This window comes from Rhipicephalus microplus, chromosome 5 (genome assembly GCF_043290135.1).
Source record: "Rhipicephalus microplus isolate Deutch F79 chromosome 5, USDA_Rmic, whole genome shotgun sequence".
NCBI lineage: Eukaryota > Metazoa > Arthropoda > Arachnida > Ixodida > Ixodidae > Rhipicephalus > Rhipicephalus microplus.
This window is the reverse complement of record NC_134704.1, coordinates 149,516,943-149,540,632: the sequence shown is the minus strand read 5'-3', so window position 1 is coordinate 149,540,632 and position 23,690 is coordinate 149,516,943. Positions and strand designations below refer to the sequence as shown.

Here is a 23,690-nt window from a genome sequence, read left to right as displayed (position 1 = left end):
GACAACAGTAACCCTGTATATATAAATGAACACCTGTGCATGGAAATGAAGGTTCTGCTCAGTAAGGCGCGGCAAGCAAGGCGTGAAAGAGAATGGAAATATGTATGGGTATCACAGGGCAGGATCTTCATGCAGACAGCAGACAGGACACCTGTTTTAAATGTAATTTCTGAGGCGGATCTGGCTAGAGTAGTCTAGCTTAATAGTAGAATTATATTTCTGCTGTGAACAATGGCAATGTATTCCAGCGTTTCTGAATTGAACTCGTATGTAAGTGGCCGTCATAGGCAGCCCATGACATTCCTTCACATTATTATGCAGTCAGCTCGTTCGAAGGAAGAAAACTTTCTTTTGTTTCTTGATGAGTTCAATTTCTTGTTTTCCGTTATTATGATGACTGAGACTTGGTACCATAGTGAAACAGACGTGTTTTGTATTGACGGATATAATGTTGTGTACCAAAATAGAAAATTGAGAATTGGTGGTGGTGTATGATTGTATGTCAAAGCTGAAATAATGTACGAGTATCGTGAAGATCTGTCTCTGTGCACCGGTGACCTTGAGGCGTTAACTTTACAGTATCACAACTACATTTTTTGTTGCAATTTACAGGCCACCAAGTGGCAATTTCGATTCATTTATTCAATATTTAGAAAACCTATTTTCCATTGTAAACCAATTTAATTACAAACTAGTGCTGGGAGGTGATCTTAACATAGATATGTTGAGCGACACACATAAACAGATGAGACTTTCAGACCTTCTTGCTTCTTTTTTTCTTAACAAACCTAATTACCATTCCAACACGTATTACTGATACAGTAAAAGCTCGTTAATTCGGTTTTCACGGGACCAGAAAAACTGCCCGAATTAACTGAATGCCGAATTAACGAATGAACAGGGAAAACAACATTTAAAATCAAGCTGCAGAAGCATACCTTTATTTGTTGAAGTATTTTGTAATTGTTGTCTGCATTTTCGCGCAGATTCCGACTGACATCACAATTTTTCTTAACTGTTCCAAATGGCCAACAGCACGCAAGCTGTCGGGAGTGTTCAGGCAAGCGTCCTCTAATATTAACAGCACCTCCGAGACTTCCCGTGAAGTGCGATGAGGTCGCGGCTATATCTCCTCGCATGACTCTTCGTCGGAATCGTGGTCTTCATGGGCGACCGTGACATCATTAATAATCTCTTGATTGGTCAGGAGACCACTCGTGGCGACACCATGATCAATCGCGATGTAGTCCTGAAAGGTCACATCTGTGGGAAGGACAGCATCGAAAGTAGGGCAGTCATCGTCGGTGGACTCTGCCGCTTTTTCGGCGTTGCCATCACAGTAGCGCACGATGGTGGTGGCATGCAAATACGGTCACAATGAAAGAAAAAGAGAACTCCGCATGAAGAGATGGTTCCGACACGACAACACAAGGGAAAATGGCGTCGGAGGCGCTGAGTGGAGAAGAAAGAAGACGCCGACGTTTGGTGACGCTGCGATCGCCCCCACTAGTTGATGATGATGGCGATGCCACTCAGGTTTCGGTTTCACTCCAGTGGTGCCAGCGCTGCTTTATCACACTTTTGTGTAGCAGCAGCCGTACGCATTTGTCCGAATTAAGCGGTGCGGAGCCGAATTCCGACGAAACAACGAAGGTTTGGTCCCATAGATTAACATGCACTTTGGCCGGGACCAATAGAGCCGTCCGAATTAGCCGAATTTCCGAATTAACGGGTGTCGAATTAACGAGCTTTTACTGTACCCCTTCTACTCTATTAGACTTGTTTATCACAAGTAGTACAAACAGTACGTTACAGGCAGGCGTCCTGCGTGCCCCTATAAGTGGTCATTTGCCCATATATCTAGTCATAGAAAACATCACCAGTGTAAGGAGTCAAATCCTTCCTGCCGTTCACTTTCAACAAATTAATCCGCGAACGCTATCTTCTTTTAGAGAGGAAATTAGAACTCTAAATTGGGACAACGTTGTATCTAGTTCCTCTGCTGATCTTGCTTATGATTGTTTTATTGATACTCTATATTCTGTGTATAAAAAAAGATTTTACTTACAAAGCTTTAAAGAGACCAAAACGGGTGCGCAAACTTTGGATTCCTTCCACAATACTCAATATGATAAAAGAAAAAAATTGGTTGTATCAAGAGTTTCTGGTAAAGCGAGACCCGGATAAATTTAAAGCTTTTAAAGTATACAGAAATAAACTCACTAAACTACAAAAACAAGCTAAACGCGATTATCACTTCAAGATGTTTGACGGTGTCACCGATTTTAAGCAATTATGGAACAAACCTAATGCTATTATATCTACCAAACAAGTGTCTAATGCTATTAGTGAGCTGGTGATCAAAAATAAAATATGAAGGGCGCAGTACTGGCAAACAAATTTAACGAGTACTTTATCTCACTAGTTGACAGTAGTCATAATTGCGATTCATCAGGTTATTTGCCTCCTGCTTTAAATAATTCTGTGTTTGCTAATCCTACAGACGTGCAAGAGGTCATCAGCATTTCAAATTGAGTAAAAGCGAGGACATAGATGGCTTAAAATTAGAACCTATAATATACATTTTTGATCTCATATGCGTCTGCTTAGTACATATTTATAATCTTGTGTTCACCGCTGGGCTGTTTCCTCAGAGAATGAAAAACGCTAAAGTAACGGTTATATATAAGGGTGGGGACAAAAGCAATTTAGGAAACTACAGACCAATTTCGATTTTACCAGTTTTCTTTAAGGGGTGTGAAAAACTTATTTTCATTCGGTTATCTAATTTCTTTAATAAACACAACATTATTACGCCGTCCCAGTTTGGTTTTCAGTCAGGCCTCTCAACCGAAAGTGCCTTACTATACCAAAAGGAATTGATTCTAAGAAATATAGAAGCAAAAAAACTTACCCTAGGAATATTTCTAGATTTCTCGAAAGCTTTCGATAGAATAAACCATAATACTATGCTAGAAAAAATTGACTGTTATGGACTTCGCGGTACCGTTTTAGCTTTAATAAGAAGCTATTTATCTAATAGGAAACAATGTGTATCAATCAATTGAGAGCTATCATCATCCATGAACGTTAAGAATGGTGTACCTCAAGGTAGCATTTTGGGACCCCTATTATTTAATATTTTTAGCCACGATATTGTACGTATTGACAGCTCTGTAGAATATGTAATCTACGCGGACGATACTAGTAAATTTTTTTCTGAGGAAATGGCTGATGACCTCATTGTTTCTGCTAATGAAATACTAAATAAAATGTATGCCTGGACTGTGGCAAATTCTCTGCACATTAATTGCTCTAAGAGCAAGGCTGTACTGTTCTGTGCGAAAGCCAGGTCATTTGAAACGTCTCACAAACTAATACTTAATAACGTTGAAATTAAACTTTGTCACACAGTTAAAACTCTCGGTGTCCATTTTCACGAACACATGGCATGGAATTACCATGCCGAACACATTATTCACAAACTGTTAAAGTTTTAGGTGTGTTGCATCGATGCCAGAACATACTACCTGTGAAACAAAAAATATTAGTGTACAATGCTCTTTTTTCTTCACATTTACACTATTGTCATCTGGTCTGGTCTACAGGCTCTAAAGCATCTCTAAAGAACCTGGTCGTGTTACAAAGAAATGCCTTGCGGTGCATTGAAGGTGTATCCTATAACGCACACACTGCTTCAATATTTGCAAAATATAGAATTTTAAGAATTATCTGTCATTACGAATACCAGCTTTTGCCAGCTTTTAAATCAGAAATACGCAGAGGAAGTATCTTTTTACGCACCTTTGCTACCTTGCAACCAAATCCTGCCAGTCACGTTACTCGGTGTACGGAGACTTGGCACGTACCTTGTCCTCGCACAAACTATGCATTTCAAACACTACGTTACCGCCTTCCAAGTGTGATGAACAAATGAATACTAACAACTGATAATCTGCATATATTGTCTAAAACTGAAATGTTAAATCGGATGTGCTAATTGTGTTGTAAATGAATGTTGGGTGATTTCAGCGATGGTTATTCAGTTTTTATTCTTTCATGCACTGCTTTGTAATGAATATTTTTGTACGTATTTCAGAGTTGTCATTCTATTATTTGCTGTATTGGGCCACATGTGTGTTTCTTTTTGTAATGTCGCTTTCCGCTGCCTGTAATTTTTGTAAATTTGAAGTTTAGATTTTTTTCTGGGTGAAGGGGCCAGTCAAGCTGTGAAATGCAGCTTTTTTCCCTTCGCACCAAACCACGTATACAGTGTATTTTCGTGTACTTGTCACGTGGTTGAATGAACTCAAACCGGATAAAAGAAAGGCTGCAGAAATTGAAACTGTGATTTTAAAAAAATCGATTTTTTGGCCATATTTCGCGATACGAAAGCCGCGTCTCAACCAAGAAAGTAGAATCGTGGCCTCTAAAATTGCAGAAAATTGTTCAATGGCTGTTGCTACTATGGCTCTCACTACTTTCGTTCTGCTGCTACTGGTGTTGGCAGCCGTGTAGTAAAGGCAACGGTGGGCACTGTAAAGGTGACGTTTAAAAGACCACTCCAAGGTGCCGGTGATTTGAAGTCCAGTAACACGATGCGTACCATTAAAATTTATTTGATTTCAGAGTAAGCACCTTCCTAGGCACAAAACTAGCACTACGAGGTTTCTGGAGCGCTATTTTAACAATCAAAGTCGACTTAATATTTGCCTTCAGTGTCCCTTTAATGAAGCCATTCAATGGTTACTCAAAAAAGTGTTGCAATGCCCTTTTAAAGAACCACTTCCCGAAGTGCCCCGAGCAACTCAACTTACCTGTACTCGTGGGGTCGTAGTATGCGCCCTGCTTGCGATTCATGCCTAGCTTGGTGCGCACGGCAGCTGCGTAGTCACGACTCGTGGTCACAAAGAGCACGGCCATGTTGCGCGACAGGTTGCCTAGCACTTGTATCACATCACTCTCCAGCAGCCGCAGCGTCAATTCCTGGCCTTCTGCACAGATGACAGCAAATACCCAAATGGGGGAGTCAAGGACCAAAGCTAACTGGTTTGTCACATGGGACACACTAAGCAAAGTACCGTACTTACTATATAGACTGCTTATAATGTAAGTCGCGGGAGTCGGGAATATCCGCTTTATAACCAAAACAACCTTTTTCAAGCAATATAAGAGCCCCCTGCGGGTGCGCTCGATTGGTTCCCAGTTTATTTTCGGCCTGTGTGTTGATAAAATCTTGTGGCCAGTGTGTTGATAAAATCTTTGTGCCTGAAAAAAATGGTGTGCACCCACATGACCTGGAACGATTCACCAGACGTATTCGTGCTGAACTATGTAAGGTGGAGTTGTGCTACCTTAATTACCTTGAACTACGTAGAGGAAGCAAGACTACACATTAAGTGAGGACTCTGATTACGTGTCGACTCCGCATTACGTAGCTCAGCACGAACACATCTGGGGGATCATTGCACATCATGTGGGTGCACACCATTTTTTATAGACACAAAGATTTTTATCAACATGCAGCCAGAAAATAAACCGGGAGTTAAGTGAAGCGTTCCATATTAAAAATATGGGAAAGAAGTGCGTCAGCCACGCATCAATCACAATGTCTGATAAACAATTCGAATTCTTTAAAGGCACGTGCAGGTATCTATCCTTCTACAGTTGTGAGACACCAGTCTCAAAATTTGATGTTAGTGTCTTATTTTCATGATGTAGTGTGAACAGATATCTTTGGTTCTATTTCCCAGGTGTTCAGGACCACCATTGGAGACGTTTGTTAGTCTCGAAAATAAAAGAGCATTTGGTTGTTTTCAATAGATCAGTTGCGAGTCTGCGCCTATGGTGTTTGTCTCTTCTCGTCTTTTTTGTTGAGCAAGCAGAAGCCATAAATCATGGCAAGTGAACGAATACCTGCCGCTTGCCTGCTCTCAGCGTCGAAAACTTATCTAGGTAAGCCACTTCACTGGTTAGTACACTATAATCTCAATATAACGAACTTCAGGGGACCACGGCACTTTGTATTGTGACGAGGTTTATTAGTCGATAAGGACAACGGCAAGACAGCGTGAAGAACCATCCAACAGAGATCAGCACAGCAGCAAGCCGAAGCACGAGCCGAGAGAGCCGGGCGTTGGCGATGCTGCTCGCCGCAGGCACATCTTCTTCTTCACAATCGCCCCCGCTGAAAAAGGAGCCATCCTGGCGACTTAAGAAGTTTCGGGCAGAGGTTCATGGTATGGTTTCAGTCGGAAAACATGAACAATGTCACGTGCGCGCCGGCGCATGTCGTCCGATTGGGAAACTGGCTCAATTAGGAAATTAACCGGAGAGGTTTTCATCAAAACGGTGTAAGGCCCCTCGTACCGGGGGACAAGTTTCGAGGAGAGTCCCGGTGTTTGGTGTGGAATGGCGAGCCACACAAGAGACCCTGGGGCATAGCTGGGATCTGAAAGGGCGGTGCTACGGTGTTCTTTCTGGCGCTGCTGCTCTTTCGAGGTGAACGCACGGGCGAGCTGGCGGTACTCTTCGGCTTGTCGAGCAGCATCGGAGACAGGTGGGCACCCGGAAGCATCAGGACGGTAGGGTAGTAGGGTGTCGATTGTATGGGAAGGCTTGCGTTCATAAAGAAGAAAGAAAGGTGAGAATCCCGTGGTGGTTTGTACTGTGGTGTTATATGCGAATGTGACGTATGGGAGAACACGGTCCCAAGTTGCTATGATCAGATGCCACCTACATTGAGAGCATATCACCCAGCGTTCGGTTAAACCGTTCCGTTAGCCCGTTAGTGTGCGGGTGGTATGCTGCCGTTTTCCGATGAATGATGTGGCATTCCTAAAGCACAGTGCTGACGACCTCGGAGAGGAAAGCGCGGCCTCCTTCACTAAGGAGCTCTCGAGGTGCACCATGTCGAAGGATAAAACGACGTAAAATGAATGAGGCGACATCCTGAGCTGTAGCGCTCGGCAAAGCGGCTGTTTCGGCGTAGCGTGTCAGGTGGTCAACTGCCACTATAATTCACCGATTACCATCTGATGTCAATAGAAGGGGGCCGTAGAGGTCAACGCCCACGCGATCAAATGGCTTGGCAGGGCATGGAAGTGGCTGAAATGCCCCAGTCGCACGTGGTGCTGTTGATTTGCGTCACTGACAGTCAGAACAGCACTGCACGAATTTGCGTACAAAATTGTACATGCCGCGCCAGTAATAGCGATGGCGAAGACGTTCATATGTTTTGAACACCCCGGCATGGCCACATTGCGGATCGTCGTGAAGAGAGGCACATACTTGTGATAGTAAAGTGCGTGGAATGACCAGTAGCCACCGGCGGCCGTCGGGAGCGTAGTTGCGTCGATGAAGAAGTTGATGTCGGAGGGATCGAGATACTGGAAGGTTGGGCGTGCCAGATAGATATTCGATAAGACATGCGATCCACGGGTCATGACGTTGTTCGGTGGCAATCGAGTCGAGATTTAGCGATGACAAGGCCTCGATGCCAGTGTTTCCGCACGTCGGATCTGGTGGTAAAGGTGAGCGGGACAGGGCATCAGCGTCAGAGTGTTTGCGTCCGCAGCAGTATACGACGCGAATGTCGTACTCCTGGATGCGGAGTGCCCATCGCGCAAGGCGGCCAGAAGGGTCTTCTAAAGTGAAGAGCCAGCAAACCGCGTGGTGATCAGTTACTAGATCGAACGGGCGGCCGTATAAGTATGGCCGGAATTTTCCAAGCGCCCGCACCAGAGCCAAACACTCTTTTTCTGTCACGCTGTAATTAGTTTTGGCTTTCGTAAGAGTGCGGCTAGCGTAGGCTACAACGTATTCTCAATAGCCGGGCTTTCGTTGAGCGTGGACAGCGCGCGCGCGCGTGTGCACTTGGGTAGGAGCCGTCGGGTCGAAGTGGCGAAGAATAGGTGGGGAGGTGAGCAGACGGCGTAGAGTAGTGAAGGCAACGTCTCATGCAGGGGACCAGGAAGAGAGTTCACGTCACCACGAAGAAGATGGGTTAATGGTGACATGATAGATGCAAAATTGCGAACAAAGCACCGGAAATACGAGCATAGGCCTACAAAACTGCGAAGTTCTTTCATGGCCGTCGGCTTGGGAAATTCTGCGACTGCTCGAAGTTTCGCTGGGTCAGGTAATATGCCGTGCTTGGAGACGATGTGGCCTAGTATGACGAGCTCGCGTGCAGCGAAGTGGCATTTTTTCCGGTTAAGCTGTAGGCCAGCGTTGGTCTGAGCAGTGAAAACGTGCCTGAGGCGAAGGAGGTGCGTAGGAAAATCATGGGAGAAAACCATGACATCGTCGAGGTAAACCAGGCACATATTCCACTTGAGGCCACGTAGCGTATTATCCATAAGACGTTCAAACGTGGCAGGCCCGTTACAAAGCCCAAAGGGCATGACGTTAAACTCGCATAGTCCGTCAGGTGTAATAAATGCAGTTTTTTGGCGACCGGCTTCTGCCATTGGGACTTGCCAGTAGCCAAACTGCAAATCTAGCGACGAGAAAAATTCTGCTCCCTAAAGGGTGTCGATGGCGTCATCAATGCGCGGCAAAGGATAGACGTCCTTGCGGGTTATCTTATTCAAACTACGATAGTCCACGCAAAATCGGATAGATCCGTCTTTCTTACGCACGAGGACGACAGGAGAGGCCCAGGGACTGTGAGATGGTCGAATGACGTCTTTACGAAGCATATCTTCGACTTGATCGTTGATGACACGGCGCTCTTCAGCGGAGACACGGTATGGTCTTTGACGCAGTGGCTGGTGTAGGCCGGTGTCAACATGATGTTTGACTTGTGACGTGCGGCCCAGTTTCGGCTGCGACACATCGAAAGAACTCCTGAACTCTTGCAGAAGATCCAGCAGGTCGGCATTTTCGGTGGGAGTGAGAGTGTCGGCGATGGCGCTGGAAAACGTATCATTGGACGACTCCCCGAGTTCCGACAGTACTTTTGGGTGCTCGCAGTAGTCATCCGAGACATTAACCAAAGCCGAAGGATCGAGATCCTGCACGCGGCCGAGACATTCCCCCGCCAGCGATGTGACAGGTGTGAAAAGCGGATTGCTTACGAACATATTGCTTCTTCCGGTGGCAAGGTCAATTGTTGCGAAAGGCAGCGGCAGAGCTCGACGACCCTTGAAGATATCGGAAGGCATAAAAAGGCATGTAGTGTCAGTGTAGGCCTTGCAAGAAACGGGAACAAGGGCGAAATTTCCAGGTGGGATATTGGTATCTTCATGAACGAGCAACTTCGGCGGCTGATGAAGAGCGTCAAGTAATGGGACATCACACACACACAAGGGTGAAAACTCAACTTCAGTGCGAGCGCAGTCGATGACGGCATTATGGCGGGATAGGAAGTCCCACCCGAGGATGACGTCATGCGAACAGACAGCGAGAACAATAAATTCCACGATGTAAAGAATGCTTTCGATGGACACTCTTGCAGTGCAGGCTGCGAGAAGCGTTACTTGCTGTGCGCTTGCGGTGTGAAGGGACAGTCCCGAAAGCGGCGTCGCGACTTTGCACAATAAACGGCAGAGATTAGCGGCAATAACAGAAACTGCTGCGCCGGTGTCCACAAGGGCGAAAGCACAATAACCTTGAACAGTTACTGCGACTACGTTAGCAGGAGAGGGGCTAGGGCTCAGATAGTTCGAAAACGGCGCAGTTCTTTCCTCTTGAACTGCGGTGCTTAGTTTTCATGTTCGGAGGGTCCGGGCCGGCGACGCATGGGGGAGGGCGATCGCCGACGAGGAGACGGTGCGCACTGCGGCTGGAAGTCAAGGTGGTCAGTAGGGGCATAGCGAGGTGACGAGACCGGCCCGTATTGGTCGAAGGGTTGGCTGCCAGGTTTCGACGACCGGGCATAGTTGCCGAACGTCTGAGGTCGACGGCGGCAGTAGCGGGCAACGTGTCCGGGAGTGAAGCAGGCGTAGCAAATTGGTCGGTTATCGGGCGTCCTCCATGGATTGGCGACTGGTGGTGGTGCCGCCCAAGGTGTAGTATAAGCAGCCGGGTGTGCAGGCTGTGAGCGCGTGATGTAGGGCAGTTGCGGAAGCCTACGCACAGCGTCTGCATATGTGAGCGGGGCGGCTATGGGCTGCATCTCTTGCAAACAGGCGACAGGAGGAGCCACAGGCTGCGCTGCATATGTTAGGGGCGTGGCCACAGGCTGAATCGCTGGCAGATAGGCGACAGGGGCACCTACTGGCTGTGCGACACGCGGGCAGTGGACACGGCTAGATAGAGAGGCGGCTCGCAGTGCTTAACGGGAACAGCTTGCGCAACCTCTTCCGATATAGCAGTGCGAAGCGGGGCGGGTAGACGGGTGTTGGTCTCGTGAGCAAAAGGCACTAGAGAAAGTTGGTGGGCGACTTCCTCACAGACGAAGGCTCAGACTTGCTGAAGCAATGGTGAATTGTCAGGCATGGAGTCCAAACTGGACAACGACTCACCACCACGCTGAGGTTGTCGAGTCAGAGAGCGTTGCTTGTTCAACTCGTCGTAGCTCTCACACAAGCTGATGATTTCAGAAATTGTGCTCGGATTTCTAGCCAAGAGCATTTGAAATGCGCCATTGTCGATGCACTTCAGGATGTGTTTGACCTTGTCCGACTCGGGCATGATGTCATTCGCGCGTCAACATAGGTCGATGACATTCTCAATATAGCTGGTGAAATTTTCGCCAGTCTGCTGAGAGCGGACAGCCGGCCGACCAAACACTTCAGCACATGACGTCTTGAAGACGCTCCATGTGGGGATGTTGTGTTTGTGGTTGTTAAACCACAATTCTGCGACACCGGTGAGATAAAATATGACGTGGCCGAGCTTGTCGGCTTCATCCCACTTATTATTGGCGCTCACCAGCTCGTAGTGCTCAAGCCAGTCTTCCACGTCGGTCCCATCCGCACCGCTGAAGACCTTCGGGTCCCGTAGCCTAGGATGACCAGGGCAGTTGAACTGGGGCGACGATGCCGATGGGTTGGCGTTGTCAGTCATGACGGGCGATAGCGTGCGGCTTCGCGGCTCCAGGGTGTAGCGACGGGGATAAACAGCACCCTCCACCAAATGTGACGAGGTTTATTAGTCGATAACGACAACGGCAAGACAGCGCGAAGAACCGTCCAGCAGAGATCAGCACAGCAGCGAGCTGAAGCAAGAGCTGAGAGAGCCGGGCGTTGGCGATGCTGCTCGCTGCAGGCACATCTTCTTCTTTACAGTTTGTTATTTTAAAAGGTCTTTATAGTCAAAGCCCAAAAATTAACCTAAATACTTACTTTCCAACGACCAAAACGACTTACCTTTACAAAGGTGGTTCCTTGAACTTGTTTTTACGATAAAAAACAAATGCGCAAGTAAACACTGACAAATGCACGTTTCATTGAAAAAGTCTGATTTTTTCTTTAACGCATGCAGCACAAACTTTGCAGCACGAAGGCCTCCCGCTCATCCACATTCTCCTTAGTAAATTGCTTCTTCGTCGCAAGCAGAGATAACTCATTGTAGTAGCACCACAGCGCGAACGCTGACTTGCTTTGCAGGCGCGATAAGTAAGGACCGAAAATATCAACATGACTGACAAGGCCTCCTCAGAGAACCCCTATACCCCATTGGCCGTCTAGATCGCATGTAGAAGTGACAAAGAGAAGACATACCCGAAGCGTCGCGGCTATCATCACTTCTTCGGAAGAAAAAGAGCTAAAAAAGAAAATTCCTCGCGTTTCGTTTTCTGCTCCCTCGCTGTCTCAGGTTTTCCGTGCCTGTGCTTCTTGCTCCCCAACTCCCACTGCCCTCTGCCTCGCTGACCTTGCCCTCCCAGGTTGACTTCGCCCCTCGCCTCTGCGCTTGTAAACCTGCAGCATCGCAATTTCAGTAAAAAAAAAAAGAAAAAAACTCGCCCTTTCGTTTTTCCCCCCCTTCCACACTGTCGCGCGTTTTCCGAGAAGCAAGAACTTCGTTCACTGCGTTGTCTGCTTGGGTATCCCTCCGGTGATCGGTCGTGATGGATTTCAGAACATCAGCCTGAGGTGTTGTTGTTAATATAACTTGGAACTAATATTAGCGCTCGTTATTCTGAAAAGTTTGGTATTCTGAAATACATAGTAGTGAAATGATTTCACATTAAAACTACTAGCTGTCGGTGCGGGATTTTTTTAAAAGTTCGTTAAATTGGTGTTCCTTCTACAGAGATTTTACTGTAGGTTGAATGAGCGCCCCATATTCACACCTTGCGCGGCACTGTCAAGATTGTGGGTGCATTCCAGAGCTCAGCAATACTTGCGTGCTTTTCCAGAAATATTGGAATAATAGAAGCCTTCCATATCTGGAAAAATGCTTCCACGTGCGTCAGCCAGCCATCTATTAACCTACAAACCAGTGAAGTGGCTTACTTAGCTAAGTTTTCGACGCTGAGAGCAGGCCAACGGCAGCCACTTTTCTTTGGTTTTCCACGAAAGAAAGTGCGGGGATTATGTCAGTAAATACGATACACCACAGTAGTTAAGCAGTTGGAAGAGCAATACGCCTCAAGTTTTCTTCCTTTCCCACAGTACCAACCAACTTAATTGTACCAAATTACTTCTTCAAGTTTTTCTATACTCGGCAACAACTTTCTGTAGCAGCACAGCCAAAGCTACGGGGGCGGAGCTTCTGCACAGGTGTTACTACGCCAAGTAATCCGTTTTGGTGCGATCTGGGTTTGGGTTCCGCAAGTGCATCCAACGTGTACGTTTTCGCACGACCACCACGCATTGAATCTTACATTTATCTGGGAGGAAATAAATAAAATGTTCTTTTTTAATGAGAAAGAACACGAAGCTTCTTTGAAGATCTATTTCAGAAAAAAAAAAGTCTGGCCGAGCAGGTACTGGGCGATTGGAACAACGCAAAGTCAAGACACCATTTCCTGAATTTCAGTGCCTACTTGGTTGGCATCATTGTTTTCCTCCTTTTAGAGACGCAAGAACTCTCTGGAGATGCTCACGTTACTTTTTTTTAGTGGACGCACAGGGAATGATGAAGCACAAAAATCATGGCACTGATCGTTCACGAGCGAGCGTTTGACTTTCCCTCATAAATCTAAGTGGGTGAAACGCATTCTTTACTCGACCAAGAACGCTGCTTTTGCACAGTCAACAACCAAGAACGCTGCTTTTGCACAGTCAACAGGGTAATACACATGAATGCGTCTGTTACCCAGGCAAAGCACAAAGAACCACTCCCTCCATATAGGCCGACGGGAGCGGTGTTACGGTGCGTGATCTTCAACGTTATTGTATCAACAACATCAGGCAGCCGAAAAACCAACCACGTATGCAACGCTATTTAGGAAAAGGGTCATTTGTTTTACGTACGGTTTCAAATCTCACTTATTCTTCCAAGCAGCGCTGGTGTTGCTGAAGACTGGCAAGTCGCCGGTGTCACTTTCGAGGTGGCTATAGCGATTAGAGTTCTGCTTTCCTTGATATCACTCGTGCACAAATTCTCGGCAATTGCATATGCGGTAAACAAAATATTTCACGACGCACCACTGTCTTCGTTTCCCCCTGCTCGATGAATACAGATCACCTAATGAACACGCACTCATGCTCGCTCACAAAGTTTGATGTGAACTTGCTGCAGCCGAGTGAGGCCATCGCTGCTTACCAGGGCAGGAAAAAGGTGAAATGGCACCAGAAAACCAGAAAACTAAAACAGCAAAGAACAAAAAACCTGCATGTGATATCCTTTCTGATAATAATGCAAACAATATGAAACATACCATTTACATCTTTACTTTTTATATTTTCCATTATTGTAGGCAGTATGCAAAAGTTAGCACTCGCGGACTACATGCAGAAGCATAGTAAAAAAGGGCTGCAAGGGCTTTGAAGCCTTGGCTGTGCTGCCACAGAAAGTTTTCGTCGAGTATAGGTGGCTCTTAGTGTGCTTTATGACGGTATGCCTGTTTGGAAAACTGCCAGTCTGTGTACTGAAAACTTGCCCTGTATAGTGCTTAAAAAAAAAAAAAAGATGAAAAGGCCCAGCACTTGCGTAAAGCGAGTGCTGAGCTGAGGACATATGCATGCCTTTTTAAGGCCAGTAAAAAAAGTGTTACTTGACAGGGTGAGCCCCTGCTTATTATAGTGCTTCAGGCCTAACCAGAATGCCTTCAAGCCAAGCAGAGATCCTGACCAAGGCAAATAAGCATAAATTTATTGCCCTGAGCAACAAAATGCTTCGACAGTGAATTGTCATCAGTACAAGCAACAGTGATGCACTGTTCCCCCCCCCCCCCTCCTTTGTGTGTGTGTGTGCTTCTGCTTACCCGTTTCTTGTGGCTGCAGTCAAAGTGGCTTCATAAGCTTTAATAAAAGGTCAAGATTGTTTCCAAGAAAGTTGCCCAGACTGCCACCAGCTCCCACAACCATGCTAGGTTTAAAAAAATTTTCAACACTATTACCAGACATGTAGACTTTCCCCAACAATTCCAGGTTGATAGACACACTTAGCATCCCCTCTTTGCTAGCGAAATCAGCACCTTAGCACTAGCAATACTTAATGCAAGATCGGGAATGTCAAAAGAATTTTCTTAGACCTCCCATATGGCTTCTCTAACAAGAAGTAAATAAATAAAAAAAAGAAGAGGTTAGCTCCCCTGATTTGTGTAGTTGGATAGAACGTTGGAACACTATGAAATTTTCTTCTCAAAGATGCACCTATGTGTGCACCAAGTCCTCACATTCCTGACTTATGTCACAAACTGGACGGCTAGTGCCTTAATGTGCGCTTTGTCCACTTTAGCATGACGACATCTGCGGTATTTACTGCAGCAGGGTACTGTATTTGTGCTCATGCCGCTTTACTGGCATCTCGCCACTCCATGGCAACTGTGCTGAAAGACTGAGGACACACACACACACACACAAAAAAAAAAAAAAAAAAAAAGAGGGACGGCGCCGCGGCGTTTGCCCCATTGAAGAACGGCAACTTTAATGGGATCGCAAGCATCGCAGCTCACTACGACCAATGACCTTGCTTTCCGTGAGCATTGCGGAGCTCAAAACAGAGCAACCATTTTTTAATGCATGGCGGTGATCATCTACCATGCTTCGGTGGACCGCATGGGGCCTCTCCAAATTTTTCAAGCTTTATCTGACTACAGGTGACATTTTTTTTGTTGTTGTATTCATGCCAGAAAAGCTACAAGTCACAGACCTTAGAAAGAAAATGTGAGCAACGAAGAAACTTGTCTGACATACCTCTCGGTGTCTGGATCGTGAAACTGATGCCTCGATTCGAGACTGTGACCCAGTGTTCACCCGGTGCGGCCTTGTAGGAACCAATGCGGATGCTGCGACAGCTGAAGCGCATCTCCGAATTCGTTGGTGCAGCGGAGTTGCTCCCGCCAAAGCTTCGAGGAACATCCGAGTGCGTCGACGTGACCACCACCACTGCACCTCGGCCATCGCCGCGTGGGCTTTCTGGTGGCGTCTCCTGCACCCGCTAACACCAACGCACCAGTTAAGACGTGGTGCATAGAATCCGCCATTGCGAGAGTGGCAAAACGCCAGGAAAAAGGTTTTAGAACTACAGTGGTACTCTGATTATACGACTTTCAGAGGACCATCCAAAACCGCCGCATAATCTAAGCGTCGTATAATCGAAAAACAAGAGAGGCAGTCACACCGAGCCTTACCCAAAATATGGGTACAGAATGGCTGAATAAGCTCACGACATGACCTTGTGCCTCTGCTAGAATGGTAGATTAATTTCTTCTAGCCAGCGGCAGCTAATGACCGCGTTACTTAGTTGAAGGAAGTGCGAGCAAATCTTTATTTTAAACTTAACGACCTGCATAAATATGCACATGATCCAGGCATATGTAGAAGTTCATGAACTTCTAGTAGAATGAACTTTCGATTCCAAGAAGACTCTACTTTTCTAATCGTCAAGCTAGAACGCAAGTTCATACTTTGCCCTCGCGAATATTAGGTCAACATTTCATTCAAGGTGTTTTTTTTTTTCCTTTCGACTGGAATCTTAATGTCGTCGTAAAGCTGCATTGTGTAACCAAGGTTTTTAATACATTATTTCTGTGGGGATTTTGCCGGGCCCGAACCGATTCGTCGTGAAACTGGGGGACGTCTAATCGAAGTTGCACTGTAATAACACTTGTTAGACAGCCAAATACAGTTGGCCCACATTCGGGCGTCATGCATTGGTGGCTATTGGGGGATCTGAAGAGCATCCAAAATAATGGGGCGGTAGTGGAGAAACGTAACTGAGTTAATGCTGTTAAACAGTGCATACATTTGCCAGAACCAGACAACAAGTCTGAATTATCCGATTTTTCACAATAAAGAGGATCAAATTACTGAGCGTTTATTTACCAGCCTGATGCCACAAGGGGCAGCAGCCCCATTTAGTGCTTTCATTGGTCTTCTTCTGAATCAATACGACTCTGAGCAGCCTCGTTTCTACTCTTATGAGAAAATAAATAGAATCTGATCACAGTTGACCACAGCACTCAAGAAAATAGCAAAAGAGTGCAGTTCACCAGGACACATGAAGATTTGACAGCACACTGAGAGTTTGTAGCGTCTGAGAAAGGCATTCACTACTGGAAGATGTGGAGGGATCACACTACAACAAGCAGCAATCGGGGGAAAAATTTGGGACTAGACTGCAGCATATCCAGAGCTGGAAATGAAAGCAGCAGATTTAAAAGAACTGTCTACTGCTTGGAAAAAAATTTCAGATTGTGGCGCAAATGAGAAAATCGTTCATTACATTGGCTGCAACGAGCATGCTTTTGTCCCATAAAAAGTAATTATAATTTTACTTTTATACTGAAAGTCGACAAAAAATGATCACTAGCGTCATCCAAACAACGATGTGGTCAATCTACTGGTAGAACAAGAAATCCCTGCAACTTGACTTATTTTGCATACAAACAAACATGTACAACTTGAAATTGTATTTTACGCACTTGAGGCGGCTTTAGGTTGCGCCAGAGAGTAATTTTAGCATCTTTTCTCAGGCGCTCGTTAGCGCTGCATTCGCATACCTGCAACAGGACAGAAACGCGAGCACTGCGTCTACTGCTCCTCATAAGAACAACAAAAGATGTTTGTGAGCCTTCAGCGACTAATAAAGTATTTGTTTTAATATTTGACAAAACCTTATCATGCCTGCAAAAACCACATGTGGTTTTAGTTTTTGACTTTCACCGGCAGTACAATTGTCATCGCCTCCAATGACCAGAGTTGTGGGCATGCATCCCACCGATGGAAGGAGACAAACGCCGATCTAAAAATTCCTGTTTTAAAAATATCTACCGTATTTACTCGCGTCATCCTCACACTCGCATAATTCTCACAACCCCGACATGCCCGACAAAAATACGATTTCTTTTTTTCCTCGAGTAATTATCGCACCCATGAAAATTGCCACAATAATGTCGTCTGCTCATTCCAGCCACTGATGATAGCGTGCGCTGCCTGGCGCCATCTCCTAAGCATAGAGTGTACTATCATTGCACCCAAATTCAATCCAATCCAATCCAAAGTGACAAGTGCGCGTTGCGGCGTGATTTGTATGTTGTGTCTGTAATCTTGTTACGTTATTAAGCGATGCAAAAGCTACACGGCTGCATTGAAGTTGAAAGTGATTGATCGTGCAATGATCAACAACAACAGGGCAGCCGGTAGGCCTTTCGGAGTGGACGAATTTTGTGTTCGCTACTGGTGACGGCAGCTGAAAGCCACCAAGACGTGTTGGGCGTTCCGTGTTCTTACGACTAGGATTGATGGTGAACTTTATTTATTCAGAAGGCAACTGCGGACGGTTCTGTTAAATGGCCATCAGCCTAATACTGACGTCCTTCGCTTACCTTTTGCAGACTCCTGTTGAGCAACGAACACTACCGCTACGCCCACAAGGTTCGCACACTGTATTCTAATTCTCGACTATTTGATTGCGCCTTTTGTGTCTAAAATAAATCGTGCCTTGTGTTGAACCTGTGCTTTTATTGTTGAGGTAAGTCTTAATTAGTACTTCTCAAAGCTTGCTCTTAGTTGCTGGGGTGAGAATCCCGGCTTGCGGCCACTTCGGTTTTCTTTTTCACTCTGTACGTTTTCGTGGAAAGTTTTCCCCGCGTAATTCTCGCACCCCTCAACTTTGCATCGCTTTTCCGCCAAAAGAAGTGCGAGGATTATGAGAGTACAGTTGAAACCCGCAATAACGAAATCGGCGGGGAAAGCACATAATTTTGCTCTTGCGGGAATTTCGTTGGCGTGAAAATGCGGCAGGAAAAAACATGAAATTTACAAAAAAAGAACATTTTATTTCCACAAGGCAGTAAGTTTACTTTGGCGGGTCTTACCATGCAGCAATTTCATGCCTCTCGACGGCTGCTGTCGTCGTCGTGCTCACCAAAAACATGCGAATTGTGTTGAAGGCATTCAGCACATCCTGCGGACTTGTTGTTTTCTCTGGATGCTCCGGTCGTTGCTCATAGGGATCGGCCACCTCGCACACGCTACTGACGATGGCTTCATCAGTCACTTCGTCGTGCATGACGACGCCTTCGTCCGCGCAACCGAAATCATGGACGCTGGGGCCATTGGGAATCTGTTTTGCCACGGCACAAAGTTCGCCCCATGCACTGATCAGTGACAGTGGCACTGCGCTATTACCAGTACCGTCATCAAGTGCGCCTACAGGCGGACCTTCTTCCGGTTCTGCCGGATCAGTGCATGATGCCTGCGGAGTGACAAGGCCGGCGTGGGTGAAGCGATTCATTATCACGGCTAGACTCGTCGCAATCCATGTGGCAGCGATCATCTCTAGCGCCATGAACAAGTCCAGGTCAATGGGCGTTTCATATGTATATTCAGCAGCAAACGCTCAATCGGCCTCTCTCTGTAAGGCAACTTCATGCTGCGAATAACTCCCTGATTGAGAGGCTGCAGCACCGAAGTGCAGTTTGGTGGGAAAAACACGAGGCGCACGTTTCCGAGCTGCACGTCGACGTGATGGGCGCTACAGTTGTCGAGAAGAAGGCAGACTGACCTGTTTGTCTTCCGCATGTCGGCATCGAAGGACTGGAGCCAGCTGCTAAATATAGCCCGCGTCATCCACGACTTCAAGTTCACGATGTAGCTTACTGGCAGCCTGGGATTCCCCTTGAAACAGCGGGGATTCTTGCTTCTGTCAATAACGAGCAGTGGCCATTTCTCTGTGCCATTTGTGGGGTCTCGACACACTCGCCACACTCTCTTGACTCGCCACACTCTTGGAGTGAACGGACACAGCAGCCGCGGACGGTACAAACCAAACAACATACACTTATTTAACTAATTTACAACGACGATATCGTCCGCCGAATGATACATCAATTGTGATCAACCCACTAGGACATCCTTACACAATAACACGACAAAACATACGATAACATGACAAACACAGTAACACACCCAAGGTGGCGTCGCCAACGTTTGACCTATCACGTGGGCCTACCGCACGCGGCCCGCTGTGCCGTCCACGGCAGACCCACCTCGAGAGACAACCGTTCGCAGCAGCCGCCACGCGCAGAAGAGCTCCCTCAACTCTCAACTGCCACCAAGGCCTGCCTTCCGCCAGGGGTCACCGCCGGCGCTACCACTCTACCAACAGTGGTACTCAACGCGAACACAACGCCACCTATCACCCGGTGGGCGTCACCCGAAATGCGGCCTTGGGGCGACACATGTGCGCCACACGGCGCGAACAAATTTACAGAGGGTGTCAGCGGTAACCATGACCATCGACTCCGTCAATGCGCCGAAAGGCCGGTGCGACCTCTTCAAGAAGCGACACAGGCTGGTGTTCCGCAAGGTGTGTGATGAAAGAGGTACGGTTGACGAAAGTGTTGTGCAGGACTGGCGGTCTAGACTATCTGCGCGCCTTTCTATGTACGAGCCATGCGACATTTTCAACGCTGATGAGACAGCGCTGTTCTATAAGGCTCTGCCTGACAAGATAATCGCGTTTAAGGGGGACCCGTGCATCAGTGGAAAACGAAGTAAAGAGCGCGTGACAGTTTTTCTGGCTGCTAACATGACCGGCCCAGCGCGGCTGCCGCTGCTTGTGATCGGGAAGGCTGCGAAGTCAATATGTTTTAAGAATATTAAGCAGCTGCCTGTCGACTACCGGTTCAACATAAAGGCTTGGATGACTGCCGAACTCTTTCAAGCCTGGCTGCGCCAGCTCGACTGCCGCTTCGCGGCCAAAGCTCGGAAGGTGGTGTTCGTGCTAGGCAACTGTAGTGCGCACACGAAGGTGTCCAGGCTCGAGAACATTGAACTGCTATACCTGCCTTCGAACACAATGGCTTCCCTGCAGCCGATGAACCAGGGAATGATACAGTTCGTGAAAAGCCGCTATCGACGGCAGGTACTAGAACGGATGTTGCTCTACATGGAGTGAGGCAAGCAGTACAGTCAAGCCTCATTAGTGCGTACCAACTTTAAGTGTACTAACGGTTAAAACGTAGTAGCGACGAATCCCCAACCGAGTCTCATAGAGGATAATGCATTTGCGGGCCGCTTAAGCTGTAGTGTTCGGCCTATGCCTTTCGGTTAGTGCGTACACTGCGCACCGCGATAACATTTTGTGCGACAAAATTTTACTGCTCCGCTGAACTTGCAGACGCCACAATGTGCCGTGAACTGTTTTCCATCATGTTGATAAGTGCGAAGATCAGCCAATAGGTTATTACGAGTTCCGTGCGATTGCAGCGGTGATGCCGCAAGTAACCATCGGGGAAAAAATGATGGTGAAGTGGTGACCACGGACAAACGCGCCCGTATGACTTATCGCCAGCAAAAAGCCTTATCACAGTAAGCATCCACGGTTATCTCCTCAGGCCATGCCTCAGGCACGCGTGTGGCGTAGCGCCACTTTAGGCCTACTGCAGGCTTTTAGTGGGCGGCTACTTGAACGTGCTGGGCCGCCGATCGCTACCGCTTCGTTTTGCGGGACTGTGTTCAAGCACGCGCCACTTTATAGAAATGCAAGCAGCTCGCCGCCACGAAGTTTAGCGTTGCGGATCGCGGGCACCGAGAAACTCCGCTGTATTATGCCAACACGCGCACTGTACAGCGGGCGTAGCGCTTCTGTTACTATGCTGCACACTTTTATTTAGTGACAGCCGAAATGCGCCTTCGTCCGCTGCCAGGACTGCTAGAGCATCGCGGAGAACACATGGCTTGCGGAAAGCTCTTCAGCGCCCGTGTTAACCCAGCAGGCTACTCGCCAAATCAATGCAGCAAGCGGATCGGCAGTCACAGTGTGAGCAGAGTAAGCAAAGCGCTGCACGCAACTAGCAATGCAGTAAACGATTTGGCTCTCTGCTACTGTACAGTGTTTTGAAAAAGAAAACTGCAACAGTTTTTGCATAAAAGCAGACTGTGGAACAACTGTATCTAGGAAAGCAGATTGTGTCCGTCCTGACCACGCAGAAAGGAAAGTTGTTTTCTTCCTCCATGGTTCTGTTGCTGTACCACGCTGCATATCCCGAATCCCGCGGTGGTTTCGAAATGCTCACCGACGTTTCAATCGCGTGCTATTGAGCGGTTATTCGAGAATCAGAAACTTTTCTGTACCTTGGCAAAAAGAAAGAAATGGCTTTGCGGTGGGCACTTCAGCAATATTTCCCGCGGCACCGCGTTTCTACTTTTGTTGGCGGCGATGGCGCATGCCAGGGGATGCAAATTTGTAGCTGGTGGTTAATGCATAGTACGTTTAGTGCGTAGTTATGCTGCCATCCCCGGCAGATACTATTAATGGGGTTTCACTGTACGAAGTAAGCGCAATCCACATGCTGACACACGTGTGGAACAACACACTGCCTGAATTGTCGCAAACTGCTTTAGGCATAGTGGCTTTGTGCACGACGTTGCTGATCCTAGGGGGGTGGCCAATGAGGAAACCAACGAAAAGCAAGATGGCCGCTATGTAAGCATCATGACAGCTCATGTGCCCCTGGGCGATTACTTCACAATTGACAGCGATGTTGCTGTGGCCAGCACAGTGATTGACAACGATATCGTCGCCGAAGTCTTGAACGGCGACAGGGAATCGGCTGACGAAGATGTAAGTGATGCTGACAAGCGTCGACGCCACACTATGACGAAGGCTGCGCAAGCGTTGGCCGTTTTAGAGGACATACGCATGCTTTCCTCGGACAGCATGCGCCGACTAAGCCATTTGCAGGAACTTTGCAAAATTGTGACTTTGTCGCACATTGCGTCTATGAAGCAAACCGCAATCACAAACTTTTTTTAATAAATAAAAGTCTGATGATGTAGGGAAGATTTTGGAAGTGTTTTGTTGGTACTTGCCATAATTCGTACCCTCGGTTAAAGGAGGACACAGATTGTGGAGACCGAAAAATCGCGAAAAAACTCGTTCTTTTTATTGCGTTTTTGACATCTACAGCTGCTAGTGCACTTATACCGTGAATTCGATGCCTATATCATCATAATTTTAGCTGCCAAGACCCTTTATACGGCGCTTTATAGCTAAACCTGAGCCGAAATTGACGTTGAAATCACACATTTTTCATGACGCGCCCCTGCCCTTTCATGTGTGCCAGTGCGGCCCGCTTGGTCTCATTTGAGAGAGCCATCTTTCGCCTTCAAATTCCTTCCAGAACGGGTCCAACTCAACCATTGGCAGCTTAGAAAATGTGCGGCCAAAAGAAGTATCACAGCGCCTTCCTATTTGCTACTTCGCGCACGTGACTTGAGCTTGCCTCCCTATTGGTGGGGGCTCCTGGCTTCGTCTGCTCCGGGTATCGAGCGCGCGCCATTTTGCCTCAGTGTTAGCGGAGAAGTTTCACGATGTCAAATACTGAGCGCAAATTCGACACGCGGCACAAGTTTGGTGAGAAAAAGGTGCGATGGACGCTAATCACGAATTTCAAGAAGCTCTCCGTGATACCGCAAAACCTCAGAGACGCTACACTCTCCACGTCCCATGGCGAAGCCGTCGATGCCACCACGGAAGGCCCAGCTACCGCATCAGTTGTCACGGAGCCTGTGCAAAGTGTCAGTCGCGGACTCTTTGAGCAGCGGTCGCGTGCGCCTAGATACTATCTATCGGCAGCAATCTGACTTGGAAGAGGAGCGAGTGAAAGCCGAAGATAAGTTATCGGAGTCGTCGTCGGCTGCAGCGACGGAGCGGAAACGCGCATTCGTGGGTGACGGTGCCAACGAAGCAGCTCGGCCGCCTGATGGAACCCCATCACAATTATAGAATTGGACACAGCGAACAGCGATTTGTTGGCATTTGCAAAGTGCAAGGCATGCAACGCAGACCTGCATTGCTGAGTAACTCAGGAGACAAATTGCAACTCGTGATTACGGAGTTAGACAAGGAGAGCAGAAAGGTGGGTCTTAAAATTTATCTGCAGAAAATGATAGTAATGTACAACAACCTCGGAAAGGAGCAGCGCTTCGAGATAGGTAATAGTGCACTTGAAGTTGTAAAAGACTATGTCTACTTAGGGCAGGTAATAACCGCAGAGCCGAACCACGAGATTGAAGTAACTAGAAGTATAAGAATGGGGTGGAGCACTTTCGGCAAGCACTTTCAAATTATGACAGGTAGATTGCCACTATCCCTCAAGAGGAAGGTATATAACAGCTGTA

At 47.1% G+C, this 23,690-nt stretch overlaps 1 protein-coding gene across 7 annotated transcripts in view; it reads right to left on the bottom strand.

Moving 5' to 3' along the window:
- Window positions 1-23,690, bottom strand: part of LOC119174182 (uncharacterized) — a 177,100-nt gene that overhangs the window by 89,092 nt on the left and 64,318 nt on the right. For all 7 annotated transcript variants that reach the window (XM_037425001.2, XM_075896042.1, XM_037425004.2 and 4 more), the window contains 2 exons: window positions 15,255-15,498; window positions 4,818-4,994 (listed from right to left, as the gene is read on the bottom strand). In XM_037425001.2, the coding sequence (XP_037280898.2) occupies window positions 4,818-4,994; window positions 15,255-15,498 (421 nt within the window). The remainder of the gene's footprint in view (window positions 1-4,817; window positions 4,995-15,254; window positions 15,499-23,690) is intronic.